A 13338-nucleotide genomic window follows, 5' to 3' on the forward strand; every position below is an offset into this window, starting at 1 on the left:
TCGAATCGAACTGTGGTTCCCGTGTTCCAAATTGAACGATTCAAGTTTCGCCAATCCATGACGAACTGGTCGTAAACGGATGTCAAGTGATTAGCTTGCGACCGAACAACGTCGTATTCGTGTGGCGAACGATTCTGAGAAGCATTGGAATGAGCGCCTGCTGGACACGACCCTTGGATGCTGCCGATGGTGATGGACGGAAGAAAGAAAGATTGGAAGTCAGCCTTGTTTGTGGCGTACCGCATAGTGACGGTAAGGCGTCGATCTGATGGGAGACAAACACTCCCGGGCTGTTGCGACCATCGACCAGAAGTCCGGTTACAACTTCTGTCAGATTTCCTTTCCAAATTCCAGGTCAGTGTATACACCTCACAGACTGAAGTTTGCACTCAACACTAAGTCCTGAACCACCCACTCTAGAGAATTAAAACAAATCTTCTTTTAATGAAGCCCAATACCTTGGCCATCAGGAGTCCATGTTTTATGACCTATTAGGAAGTATCTATGTCGATAGGGCGGCGTGGCTTTCCACCCATATTGATAGTGCCTTGCTTCGAGTCCCCTGTTGGTGGTCACCAGTCGCTGTCAACCTTCTACAAGTCTTCTTTCCAGTGTCTCCATCTGAAGCCAACGAGACATACGACGCTGAAGGCTCCGGAGATGAACCAACTCCGGTTTCTAAATACATCTCCATCTCCGAACGACAACGACCCTCGTTCTGACCAGGTCCCGACGCCACGGCGGGGGACACCACCTGAGCCATTGTTCTCTTCCGACTCGTAATTCGAGGACATCTTTCAAGTGACAGTTTACCTCCATCTCGCTTCTGTGCGGTGCGCATGACCAGGAAGGATTCCCCAGGATTTCTCACCTCAACAGCAACCCGGGTTTCAGAAGGAATCTCAGCGTTTGGAGGGAGTTATGAATTGGGCGTGGTTGTACTTGGGTGCTTCAGAGCTTTGCCTCTGCAGATTATCTGACTTGCATCCAAACCCCCCACTTCTGAACACTCACCATGACTCGCCCTACTCATACCCCACCCCGAGGAGCCAGCTTCTCCGTTAACGTCCCTCAAGGATGGAACGTTATCGTCACAGCTGTAAGAGCGCAGCCTCGCGTTTCTCATCGGCGACACTACTGACGTCCCTCTCCAGATTTCCCGCAAGGACTACATGCAGGCCCTCGAGGTCCACTACGACATCATCGACGATGACGCTCGTATCTTCGGTAGCCGTCCTGGCGAGAAGAACGACCACATGAAGGTCACGCTCGACCAGAACAATTCCCTGCCCTTCAAAGACCAGGATGATCCTTATACACTCGACCTGACCTTTTTCCACTCCACCAAAGAGACGAGGAACGCGGAGAAGGTTGTCGACAACAATGAGCTGAGCAGCAAGATCCATGTGCTCAAGACTGCTAAGCCCCCCGGTTCGTTCAAGGGCCCTGACAATGTCACTTTCATCGTAAGTCTCTCGTGGAGGCCATCGATGGAAGATGTTGTTGACGATGACCAGATCTTCGTTGAGGATACTCCCTCCCAGGAAACCAATACTGGCCAATACGACGATGCGTAAGTTTCCTCTCAGCTTCCCTAGGCTCTCATCTGACTTAACGTTGCAGTGTTGCGATGGTCTACTGCGTTGAGAAGCTTTAGGGGTGCAGGGGTGTCATTGAACGAACGTCTACTATCTTTCTGTACCATAATGATTGCGTTGTACGAAATTGAGATAAATGCACATTTTTACAAATCTGAATTTTGGCTTTGCAATGCATATGTACGAGTGACCACAGATGTACTATGGGGCTTTAACTTGAAGTTTAGATCGCTCAAAAGTCCCCTGGCTTACCTCCCTTCTCAACTGAATTTGGCGCGATGGACAGTGCCCTTGCCGTGGAACAAGTTTTTCGAGTATACAGCCTCGTGAATCCTTCTTTACCTCCTAACTTCTTGTCGACATTGGGCTTGACCTTGGTGAAGTCCATCCTTACTGTCCCAAAGCCTCGCTGAATATAAGCTCGAGTTCGAGGATTCACATGTCCGTTTCATTCGTTCAAAAACATATAATACACAGTGGTACATCTTCTCAAAACACATTCTCCGGTACTCTACAAAGCTTCAGGCTCAAGCAGCGATATACGTCTTCAAAGTCGAAATCGAAGGCGAGAAGAAATACTCTCCCCCACGAGGATCAATGAACTTGTGAGGGAAAGTCATAATTTCCTGCTCCAGAGTCGGGTTTGCACCGCTCATGGAACGATGGTCGCCCTCTTCTTCCTTGCCAGTTTGGCCAAAGATGGGATCGAGACCTGGGGTGACGGGTTTGTTGGGCGGGAAGTTGGGGTCGTTGTACCAGCCTGTCAAGGGCGGTTAGGCACTTGGCCGAGTCGAACGGAGAATGAAAGCAACGTACCCTCTTGAATGAACTTGAAGCCTCGGACAATGCTGCTTTGGTAGCAGACGACATGAAGACCGCGCTCGTAAATGGTGCCGTTCCCGTCCTTTTCTTCATCGGTGATTTCAGGGCCGTATGGCATGTTATGACGGCGAACGCTAAAGAGCGTGATTAGCTTCGCTTTCCTGACGATTAGAAAGGCCAGACAAAGACTTACAAGTGCTTGAACGCAGATTCCACAGGAGACACGTCGTTACGCGGGTTGGACTTGCGCATATGAGAGGCGAATGGGCACCGAGATTGACCTTTGGATTGATCAAAGGTAAAGTTATTAATCCTGTTATCATCCTTGGCGATGTCAGGGTCATTGTGGTCAGGGGAAAGCTCAGTCGGCGTGCCTGCGAAGGACACCCGTCAGACATCATCGTTCTCAATCCCGGGGCTGTCGTACTCACCATTCTTCCACCGGCCAAAGAGGCGAGCACCGAGCTTATCCGCAGCCTCTTGAGGCTTAAGCTCGGGGAAGATCCTGGGCCCATGTTGCAATAGGAAGTCGTCAAATTCGGGGACGAGGTTGTTTAACTTGCGGGTGACCATGAAGGCGCCGTCCTTGGCCCAGGCGGGTCGCTTGTCCTTGTCCTCGTCACCGTCGTATCCCATGACGATGACACCCATGGGAATGAGAGGGGAGCCAGGATACCTCATTTTGTCCTTGAACGTAACGCCAGCGACCTGGGGGTTGGACATCCCGCCTCGATAACCAAAGTGATCGTTTCGATCCTCCGGCTCTGGACGAGGGAACCCGTGGATCTTGACCACCTTGTGGATGGCAGATCTCGAAGGCGTGTACTTGAACGCAGCCTCCAGCTCGTCGATGAATTTCTGGGCTACGTCGTTGTTGTAAGCAACGATAAGGAAGATGCCGTGGATATCTTCCTTGAAGGCACCATCCCAGCTGGGAGTCCAGAAGTTGCCGCGCTGGGTACCTGCATCGCCGAGTTCCTTCGAGTCTTGTTGTTGACCTTTCTCGTAGGCGATATCGCCGAGGTTGTCGCTCAAGCCGAACATCCTCATGGCGAGATGAGTGAAGCCGACATTGACACCCAGCCACGGGTATTTGAAGCTATTGGGGTCCCTGGGATTGATAGGTGGGGGTGGGTCGTTCACCAGTTTATCCGCAGTGGTGATCTTGGGGATGACGAAGTCCTTCATGACCTTCCTGAAAACGGGTAGGTTGGTAATGCGGAAGTAGTAGAAGTGTTCCAACGCCTTTGGCATTGCAGGTCTGATAGGAGAGTAAGAAAAAGACGATTCTAGGTTAGGTCCAAATACCTACAGAATATCGCCTTGAATGTTGGGGAGGTTGTAGGGAGACGGCTTTGGCTTGGGATCCCCGCCAGGGTTGGCTCCGCCTTCCATGACGTTGATAGCGATGACACTACCGTACAGTGAGTGACGATATGCAACTTCGAGAGAGGTGACTTACACGTCGTCATATTCGGGACTACTGGGAGGAAGAGCGACCGAGCCATCCTCAACCATCACCTGAGCAGTGGTTAGTAACTCGGAGGAGTCGGGATAGCGTGTTAACGTACTGCAAATGTGACATAGTCAGGGAAACCTTGGGGAGCGTTGGCCGGTTTCTCAGACTATGGATTGTGATGAGATGGTCAGGGACGAAGAAGAGTAACCCAGCGCTTACAGTAAGGACGTTGATCCTGTTGCTTCTATACTTCGGGCTTTCCAAGTCCTCGCCAGAGACATTAGACCTGGTGTGGTGGTAGACGCTGAAGTCCATGGTCACTGTCTCATCCTGAGGAATGATAGCGATAGAATCCATAGAGGACGTGGTATCGCGCATTGCCTGGTTGGGGTTGCCCCATTGGTTAGCAAGGTACTCGGCCCTGGTGTCTCCTTCGACCTTGTAAGCACAGGTAACAAGCTGATTGTAAGTGCGCCTGCTAATCTATAGCGGAATGTTAATGTCAATCTACGAGAATCGAGAGCACTTTCCACGCACCGCGCTGACAGTAGTGAACCATCCTGGTGGAACGACCACCGTGAAGGAGGCACCATTGATGTTCGTAAGCGTCGGTCTCGTCATCGTCTCTTTGGTCCACAAGCTTTGGCAGAGTGGGGAGCCTTGGGGGCTTTGGAAAGCAAGAACTTGGGTCGTTAACTATCAACGAATCTGCAACCGGCCATCCTGAGGTTCCAAGGATTTACATTTCGTCTATCCTGAAGGCAATCCAGGATTTTTCCAATGAGTGAATCTGGGTGGTAAAAATCAGTATGTCCAACCTTCCATTCAGGAGTCGATAACTACATTCTGCCTGTTCATTTGGTTTTGGTCCTGCCATTAGGTCGCTCCGTATTCGGTCACATCTGCTCGAATGCCACTTCGCGACTTCCGGTACATCAGGTTCGACTTCTCGACGTGTGGAATGAGGTTGGTACCGATCTACATAGAGTCGTAGCCAAGGTGGTCGAAGTCAAAAGGCAAAGCTTGGACTCGAGAATCACCGGAGGTTTCAGACGCCGGTGGTAAATAAGGCCAAACACTGTCGACGCGCTTGCGGAGTGTCGATCTTCGGAACGCGTCTCTCTGTTCGACCGCCACCATGGTCAGAGCCTACTTAGCGTCTTCTTCGTCTCCCAATGAAGCTCGTATTGTTTTGGAGACAAGCAATGCTCAGAAAAAATTTCTCTAACTCCAACGATAGGGGGGAAATCGCGTCCGATACGGTCTTTTACAATCACATCGGAATCCCCATTGCTCGGGAACCAGAAGGTTGGACATCTTTCACCGCACTAGTACTTTCTTTGTGAAAGCTATATCGGAATTTCACAGGGTTATCTCGCTTCTATTCAAAGAAGAGACGAACCCTCCGCTTTCGCCAATGAACGCAAGAATGGTATGGAACATGATATCGATACGTCACCCACCTGTCCATGAACCTCATTGCTCCTGAATGTCGCCATGATAAACTCCATTCACCACAGTACAATGAAGGACCCTATTCACCGCCGACCAGTCATCTGACATTTTTGCACCCCAATCGAGCTAGGGACCAGCTGGCGCTCGAAAATCCCACCAAGTCCATCTGCTGTTTGCAGCTACCTGTCTGAAACCCAACAAGGGACAAAGTATAGTATATATCCTCTGAGGAAATCAGTGAAGTTCCCCCAACTTGCCTCAACATGGTCGCTCGTCCCTCCTACACCAAAGGCCCCGGCGCCTCTGTTAAGCTCACCATTCCACCCGAGTGGTTCATCAGCGTCTCTGCTGTGAGCATATTGTCTTCGACTCACATGCGTTTATTTCATCTAACATCCATTTCAGATCTCTCGAAAGCAGTACCACCAAGCCATCTACCTTCAAACGAACATCCGTAACAATTCTGGCACTTTCAAGAGTGACTCTGGCACCAGTGGGCCCATGCCCAATGCTGTCAGTGGTGCTACCACCTTCCCGGTCGCTCCCCGTGATTCGGTGGTAGAGCTCACCATCTCGGCCTTCTTCGCCACTGTCGATGGCAAGCTGGGCGCGAAAGACATCAGAGACCCCAAGTACGCCTCGAGCAAGGTGGATGTCCACGAGGTAAAGCTGGATTAGAATGCGAGGAGATCGGCATCGAAATATTAACGCGGCCTTCCTCTAGTCCAGGAAACCAGAAGGCGCCTCCGAGGACATTCCCGACTATGTTACTTACTTCGTATGTGTTGCCCCAGGCTATGACCAAATGTATTATTCCTCTGACTTGTCCACCAGATCTTTGTCGAAGATACCTCCGATGCCGACCAAGTCGCTGGCAGTGGCCAGTTTGACGACTCGTAAGCTTGCCTGGTCGGGATCTAGACTGGCCATTAAACTGATGACAATTACCAGCGTCGTTACAGTACACTTGGTGAAGACTAACACCAACCCTATCCCACCACCTCCCCCTCCGGACGTCGTCAAGCCCTACAACCCAGTCTTGGACCGACCTCGTCCATCCAAGCTCCCCAACTACCTCAAGTAAGCCCTTCAATTGATTCGCCTTTTTTTTTCTGCAGCTAATACGCACATAACAAGGGAATACGACGTCATCTTCCTCATCGACGACTCTGGTTCTGTAAGCCTCTTGTCCTTCCTGTGCTCGAGTTCCAATGACAAACCTTCCAACAGATGAAAGGGGACCGCTGGCGCGAGGCTACCCAAGCACTCAACAACCTCTCCAACTACATAATCGAGAACGGTTGGGACTCGGACGGTATCGACCTCCGCTTCCTCAATTCCAACACCATCTTCAAGTTCAGAGATGAACTCGTCAATGGTGTTGAAGACAAGGACAAGGTTGCTCAAGCCATCGGCAAAGTCCAACCTGATGGTACATTTGCGCTCCTTCTGGTTATCTCCCTCGATTGCAGACTGACTCCTGTTTTCTAGGTGGTACCCCCACTGGCCGAAGGGTCAGGGAACTTCTCGACATCCACGTCGGCAAACTCGAGCAGGCCAAAGGAACCGAGGCGTATAGCCAAATCAAGCCTCTCGACTTGATCTGCATTACTGATGGAGAACCCAGTCAGTTGCCCAACCCTCTTCTCTCCCGCTTTACCCTCCTTCCCCACCCCTTTGATGACAACTTGACTGACGCTACCCTTTCCAGCCGACGACGCCGCCCACGAAGTCGGCAAGATGCTCGTTGAAGTCGCGAACAAACTTCGAACCAAGCCACCCCACCACCCCAACTCTCTGGGTATCCAATTCGTCCAAATCGGCGGTGACGAGAAGGCCAAGGAGGCGTTGACCAAGTTGACTCAACTCGATACGGGGGTACGAATCTCACCCTTATTGTTTGTGTATCTGAGAATACTTGCTGACAGACTGTCGCAATGCAGAACATCGTCGACACCGTCCCATACAATGGGCCTGGCTCGATCACCGCTGAGAGGCTTGAGCGTATCTTACTTGGTGCTTTGCACCCCAACATTCGCGCCATGCGAGCTCCTTGAAGTTCTAGGAATACCGCCGTCACACTGCATTAATAAGAAGTTTGGCCTGACATTCGAAGCCCTCATGTATGTAAAGTAGCGTTGGAAATCAGATTGTACTCATCTGTCGTCGATGTGTAACCTTTTCCTACCTCCCACCATAATCGCTTGACTCGCCCATCCACAGTGCAGGGCCTTTGGTGAGTAATCTACACGAGATAGCTAGGAGTTCTGACTGGCTCCGCATCGGGTATATCACATTGAACCAACAGCTACAAGATGGTACGCAGCGGATAGACTTGGTTGATCAGTTGAATTATCTCATCGCCAAACCGATCTACTTCGCCTCACTGGGTTACTCTCTCCGAGTCCTCCACAAAGGAAATAATAGAGGAACGAACACAACGATGCGCTTCAAGAAGAGATGTCCGCGCCACAACGGAGAGTGGATCAAAGTTTTCGCCTTCAATCACTGGAATTTGATTGCAGTCACAGCTCGGACTGAAAGGCCATCCTCGTAACCATCCTAAATTGCGGCCTGACACGACGGCCCAAAGAAGAAAGGTGCCAGGCTGTTCAAGCTTCATACACGTCCCATCTGCCAGACCTCATGACAGCGCCGCGTCCACACAATCGATGTCACCTGCCCACAAAGTCCAATAACCCTTAATCTCCACTGAATCCCTCGGTGAACAGCGTCGGTTGGTACTGAACGACTAAAGCTAAGTGATATAAGAGATCGTACACAACTTACACACATCGAAACCCACAAACGATTTTGTCAACGGGAATTCAGATAGAATACCTCAATCTCTCCTCTGCCGGAGTTCGCGATCCAACCGCTTACTCCAAGTCAGAGACGCGACGGTGATAATGTTCAGCACAACATATACCATCAAACCTCCTAGATATCCCAGGCGTCCACCCCTCGACGCCAAAGACAGCGAAATGGAGAAAAGTGAAGAGGCTGTGGTCGGCGCCAAAGCTCTCACACCCGATGCAGTAAGCTGTGCCAGCCCATTGGTCGTACCCAGCGTCTCCCGTGACGGAGCAGCAGCGCCAATGTACAAGAACATACAAGCTGTCATACGAAACACCCCATTTCAGTCAGCTTTATGTTCAAGTTCGGTTCGGTGGGAATGGCAAGAAAAGCAAACAAAGTGCCACAGTGAAAGCAGTGATGTCCCAGTGGACATCCGGGATGGAACACACGAGATGACGGGATGTTTCGCCGAGAACGCGAAGAACGGAGCGGGTCCCACAGGAGAGCTTTGACGAAAAGATAATGCAGGAAGGACGTACCGTAAGACATGTACGAGAATGAATAACATCCCAATTGGAACGCGATGCCCAGGTACACGGCGGGCCCGACTTGGCCGCCTTCGAGCCCCGCCAACGCCGACAAAATAGGGAACATGGCAAACACCACACCCATACCCGCAATACCAACCATATACGTTGTCCGATGTCCCAGCTTCCTCCTGACCCATGCAAAGCACAGGACCTGGAAGAGCCCATTCAGGACACCCCACACACCGAGAATGCCACCGATTTTAGATGGTGCCATGCTGAGCCCACCTAATGAGAGTGGGGTGGAGTAAATGAGTGGGATGAGCACCAAAACGCATTGGTCAAGAAAGGCGAGGAATGCAAAGTTGGTGATTGGGATAAGGACCTGGGGGATGAAGACGGATCGGAAGGATGGAGCAGTAGTCTTGGAGAGCAGAGCATCGGTTTCCGAGGTTTCGGTCATGGAATCGACCGAGCGTGGTCTGTCGGGTTGTCGGACGAGAACGTCATCCGAGTCCACCGCACCATAGGTTGAGCATGCCCGACGCTCTTCGTTGATCGACGCCGATGTACGATCAGCGAGGAGTTCTCGCTGCTTCCGTCTGCGAAGCACACTGGGTGCTGTCTAACAAGGGATATCAGCCTTGCCAACTCCGCGAGGGCAAATGAAGAAACCTTTCGCACCTCCTTCATTGCAACGGAAGCCAAAAGGAAGGCCAAAACTGGCACCAACGCCGCAACGAAACACGGCAAAAAGAACGGAAATGCGCGTAGGAACTCAATATGTCCAAGAAGCTTTGGCCACCTCTCGGCCGGGTTGGAGAAAGCCCCTCCTATTGCAGGTCTAGAAACGGAGTGCGAGATTAGATCTGCATTTTGGCTTCCAATCAGAAAATTTGAGCAGCACGTACCCTAAAGTAGATCCGACAGACCAAGCTACAGGGAGAAAGGCAAAAGCCTGGGGAGCGTTAGTTGCGTCTGTGATCTCCGCCATGACGCTCTTGGTGACACCAACGTTGCCATTGAAGGCGCCCTGTAGTGCCCGGCTGAGGAGTAGTAGCCAGTATCGTTTTGAAAGACCAAAGCCGAACATCGATAAGGCCAGGCCCGCCATTCCACCCAATAGTATTGGTTTGCGACCGACGATGTCGGATGCACGTCCCCAGTGCATCACCGTGAGGCACTCTGCTGCGTAGAATATAGATTCCTGAAGTAGAGATATCGGTCACGGTCCACAGAAAACATCAACACACAAGTTAGCACACTCACCACGATGCCCACGTAGTAGCCAGTCTTGGTTTCATCACCGTGCGTTATACCGAGCGACCTAATCAGGTCGTTGACTATAGGGTAAATGACGGTGCAGGTCACCGGCTCTGCGACCTGAATGAAGATGGCGATGAACAGCTGCAGTTTCGGCAGCGGCGTTACTTTCCGCGGCTCGTCAAATTCGACATGCTCGCCATGTAGGTCTTCGTCGTCGCCAGCGATGGTCTGTTCAGGACTGGACGCGCGGGAGTAAGCGTCCTCGTTGGCCTGCCTCTGGGTGGTCATGGTAGCCGTGAGTGGGTGAGGAAGAAAAACTGAAAAGGGTTGAGGTGGGCTGATTGCCTTTTCCTTTGTAACATGGAGCCTGTCGGACTATTCGGTTCTCGGGAGTGACAGCGACAAGGTGGTGAAATGAGGATGCTGTCCACTGACCCTCGCTTCCCCGAGATCCATCAATCTCCGATGACATGGTCCTTGACCGGGACTTGTGCAGTGCCATGAACGATCATTATGAGATATCTCACAATTCGGAGGTCAGCATCGGTCTTAGAGAATGGAGGCGGTGGGGCATAGGCTCATAGTGGTTCATAATGCGTACGGAAAACATGCGAAATAACAGAGAGACGATCATGCAATAAGTTGGACGACACCACCAGCCTCCTTGATCTTGGCCCTGCAAAACGTTTAGATCCTGGAAGCTGGCGAATCCAAAGCAGGGTACGCACTCTGCCTTTTGTGAAACAAATCGTGCCTTGACGATGAATGGGAGTTTTGGCAGCCTAAAAAATGTCTTATCAGAGATCGAGACTTTGCCGAATTTCCAACCTCACTCACTTTCCGTTGCCCAAAACCTTGCCGTAGCCGAATCGCAGGGTGTCGATCACAGGGACGACGTCTGAGTCGGCAGTCAAGCCCTTCTTCTCCTCCTCCGGCACCAAACTCCACAGCTTGTCGACGTTGATGATTGGACGCCAGTACTGGTTGCGAGTCAGGTGGAAGTATCGCATACCAACTTTTCCGAAGTAACCAGGATGGAACTTGTCAAAGTTGGTTCTGAAAATCGATTCTAAGTTGGGCGTTTCGACATTGCAATTTCGAGATCAACGCACCGGTGGTGGTGCTGACCACCAGCGAGACCGCGACCACCTGGGTGCTTGCGGTGCTTTCCAATACGACCATGACCGGCGGAAACGTGGCCGCGATGCTTGCGAGTCTTGGAGAACCGGGTGGGCATGGTGTCTGCAGCGAAATCGAGCGATCAACAAAACTTCATCTCGTCGCCGGGGATGCCATCCAGCTGAAATTCCACGCATTTTCGAGCACCAAAGCACTCGGGCATAGTCCCAGCGTCCCTCTCGCCCCCGGCGTGCATGCAAACAAAAATACTCACCTTCTTGAGGTTGTTGGCGGTTGGCAGTCGACGACGACGAGCAGTCGATTTCTGTTGATTGCTCGCCTGTAGCTTGGCGTGGGAAGTGATGCGACTTGGCGATGGCGGAGAATGAATCGTCTCGCTTGAACAAGGGGAACAATTTTCGGCGCGACTGCGACTTGGACCCGCACATCCATGTCATAACGGTGAGTCTCGCTGCGTTTTGTCGGCTCTGATGGCTTTTTTATTTATTGTCGCTGAGAGCCTGTGGGTTCTATGAAAACAATACGTGTTCTGAGCCTCTTTTCCCCGGTTTCCCAGTCGCAGCAAAACTGACGCTTTTTCTCCTTCTAGGGTCACGACTAATAGTTAGTTTTAAAGGTGAGCAGACTTTCCGATCTTGGGATGATTAGAACCTTCAAACTCTTTTGCGTCCGAGTGCACGACACGGAGACGATCGTTTGAAAAATATGCATGGCTTTATGACTTTTCTCTAGCCTCGTTGCTTCGAACCTATTGCTGACTCTCAACTTCTGTAGTTTCCTGTATAATACTATGAACGCTCCTGCCCGATATGAACTCTTTGTGCTCGAGGATGGCGAGAAGCCGTGCGTCTGCGTCTCGCGTTAAGCCTGCAGTCCAAATGTTGATGATTGGTATCCCGGCCCACCCAGTGTTGAGGTCATAGAAGACAGTAAGATCCCTAATGCCGCTACGATCAAGGTTGTGAAGCAAGACCACACTTTGGGCAACATGCTTCGGTCGTATGTAACCCTCCACCATCTTCGTACCCATTTCATCTTACCACGGCCGTCTCTTAGTCAACTCCTCGCCATGCCCGAGGTCCTCTTCGCTGGATACAAGGTTCCTCACCCTCTCCACCCCTACTTCATCGTGAAGGTCCAGACAGATGGGTCTATCACACCCCAGGCAGCAGTTGAAGCAGCTTGTACAAAGCTTATCGCTACCATCAACACCGTCGCGCAAAAGTTCAAGCGTGAATTCAGCTACAAGGATAGCACTAGTGGCGAGGGTGCCCAAGCGGGCGACGATCCCTATGGCGGTACCGGCCCTTCCTGGACCAGCCAGAACTACGCCGACTTCGATCTTTGATGGACTCGCTTTCCTTTTCTTTCCGTTTCTGTTATTTAAATATCCCCGTGTATAATATTTCGCTTTCCATTTGTATGGCATATTTGAGGTTCGTCGTAACGATGCTCTCTGTGATGCTACTGACCTGGGTTGTCAGTTGAAGCATGCTTCGACATAGTTCCAGGGAAGGGTTTGTCCGAAGGGTGGGATGGATGAGAGCGTGAGGATTCAAGATGCTTCCAAAGAGTTAGTCCAATGCCAGCTCTGAATCTTGAGGCGGCGTACACCTGAACCTCGACAATATTGTATGGGTGGCGAAGCAGGTCTCGGGGCCTCTGTCCGCGCTTCACGGTCCGAGGCAACGATGAATTAGCACCCATTTCCGATGGTCAACACTGCCCGCCTCGACGTTGCGTGAACTATATCAGTGAGTTGACAAAAGTATGCTCTAGAAACCTCGAATTTTCCAGAAGGTTGGTCGTCCAAACCATCAACTTTCAGATAATGATTAACCTGTTACTACAATCTGTCGGGCAGGACCACAATCATGGTTATGGCTGTGTTACTGCTTTCCGTGATCGAATGTGGCCCTCGCCATACGCGAATTCGACTCCCTCATATTTCTCAATGGGTGACTACAGATCCAACCGCGTTAAATACCAATGTGCCCTCAGCTGGGCCGTTCTCCTATACACTGGTAGTCAACGCTACCGCCGAAAACCAGGTCAGCTACCTTGTACTTGAAGCTTGGAGCATCTGACGACATTTCTGTTTCATTGGATTCAGACGAAATACCTTTCGCTAAATTGACGCTATGCTCAGAAAACAGAAATATATTCCCCCCATCCATTGTCAAAGATCCAGCCATCCCCAGGGTACACTCTGCTCGGCCTCTCGATCATGACTATAAAGCGCTATATCTATGGCATGTCAAGGAGCCATCAC

At 51.2% G+C, this 13338-nt stretch overlaps 7 protein-coding genes across 7 annotated transcripts; 3 read left to right on the forward strand and 4 right to left on the reverse strand.

The window, feature by feature from the left end:
• Positions 1-40: 40 nt before the first annotated feature.
• On the reverse strand, positions 41-763 carry CC1G_15162 (hypothetical protein; the record flags this gene model as incomplete). The annotated part of the gene is made up of 3 exons (XM_002910477.1): positions 41-65; positions 241-327; positions 642-763. The coding sequence occupies 3 exons, from the start codon at positions 761-763 to the stop codon at positions 41-43; spliced, it is 234 nt and encodes a 77-aa protein (XP_002910523.1).
• Positions 764-963: 200 nt separating this feature from the next.
• On the forward strand, positions 964-1756 carry CC1G_02492 (hypothetical protein). The gene is made up of 4 exons (XM_001832178.2): positions 964-1099; positions 1155-1466; positions 1518-1573; positions 1624-1756. The coding sequence occupies exons 1-4, from the start codon at positions 1016-1018 to the stop codon at positions 1655-1657; spliced, it is 486 nt and encodes a 161-aa protein (XP_001832230.1). The 5' UTR covers positions 964-1015; the 3' UTR covers positions 1658-1756.
• A 369-nt stretch (positions 1757-2125) lies between these two features.
• CC1G_02493 (DyP) lies at positions 2126-4500 on the reverse strand (the record flags this gene model as incomplete). The annotated part of the gene is made up of 9 exons (XM_001832179.1): positions 2126-2358; positions 2415-2554; positions 2614-2794; positions 2852-3681; positions 3733-3834; positions 3883-3941; positions 3992-4045; positions 4099-4362; positions 4417-4500. 9 exons carry the CDS (start codon positions 4498-4500, stop codon positions 2126-2128), a joined length of 1947 nt encoding a protein of 648 aa, XP_001832231.1.
• A 1093-nt stretch (positions 4501-5593) lies between these two features.
• On the forward strand, positions 5594-7520 carry CC1G_02494 (hypothetical protein). The gene is made up of 10 exons (XM_001832180.2): positions 5594-5684; positions 5740-5997; positions 6059-6112; positions 6169-6230; positions 6286-6414; positions 6472-6511; positions 6565-6766; positions 6826-6960; positions 7046-7212; positions 7278-7520. The coding sequence occupies exons 1-10, from the start codon at positions 5598-5600 to the stop codon at positions 7389-7391; spliced, it is 1248 nt and encodes a 415-aa protein (XP_001832232.2). The 5' UTR covers positions 5594-5597; the 3' UTR covers positions 7392-7520.
• A 656-nt stretch (positions 7521-8176) lies between these two features.
• Positions 8177-10214, reverse strand: CC1G_02495 (hypothetical protein; the record flags this gene model as incomplete). Its single annotated transcript, XM_001832181.1, has 5 exons — positions 8177-8451; positions 8673-9285; positions 9345-9504; positions 9572-9867; positions 9930-10214. 5 exons carry the CDS (start codon positions 10212-10214, stop codon positions 8177-8179), a joined length of 1629 nt encoding a protein of 542 aa, XP_001832233.1.
• Positions 10215-10511: 297 nt separating this feature from the next.
• On the reverse strand, positions 10512-11335 carry CC1G_02496 (60S ribosomal protein L28). The gene is made up of 5 exons (XM_001832182.2): positions 11320-11335; positions 11039-11168; positions 10764-10982; positions 10655-10708; positions 10512-10602 (listed from the first exon to the last, which is right to left on the reverse strand). Exons 2-5 carry the CDS (start codon positions 11161-11163, stop codon positions 10557-10559), a joined length of 444 nt encoding a protein of 147 aa, XP_001832234.1. The 5' UTR covers positions 11164-11168; positions 11320-11335; the 3' UTR covers positions 10512-10556.
• Positions 11336-11856: 521 nt separating this feature from the next.
• Positions 11857-12414, forward strand: CC1G_02497 (DNA-directed RNA polymerase II; the record flags this gene model as incomplete). The annotated part of the gene is made up of 3 exons (XM_001832183.1): positions 11857-11909; positions 11976-12065; positions 12123-12414. 3 exons carry the CDS (start codon positions 11857-11859, stop codon positions 12412-12414), a joined length of 435 nt encoding a protein of 144 aa, XP_001832235.1.
• Between the last annotated feature and the right edge of the window lie 924 nt (positions 12415-13338).

The sequence above is a fragment of the Coprinopsis cinerea genome (assembly GCF_000182895.1).
Source record: "Coprinopsis cinerea okayama7#130 chromosome 9 map unlocalized cont3.9, whole genome shotgun sequence".
NCBI lineage: Eukaryota > Fungi > Basidiomycota > Agaricomycetes > Agaricales > Psathyrellaceae > Coprinopsis > Coprinopsis cinerea.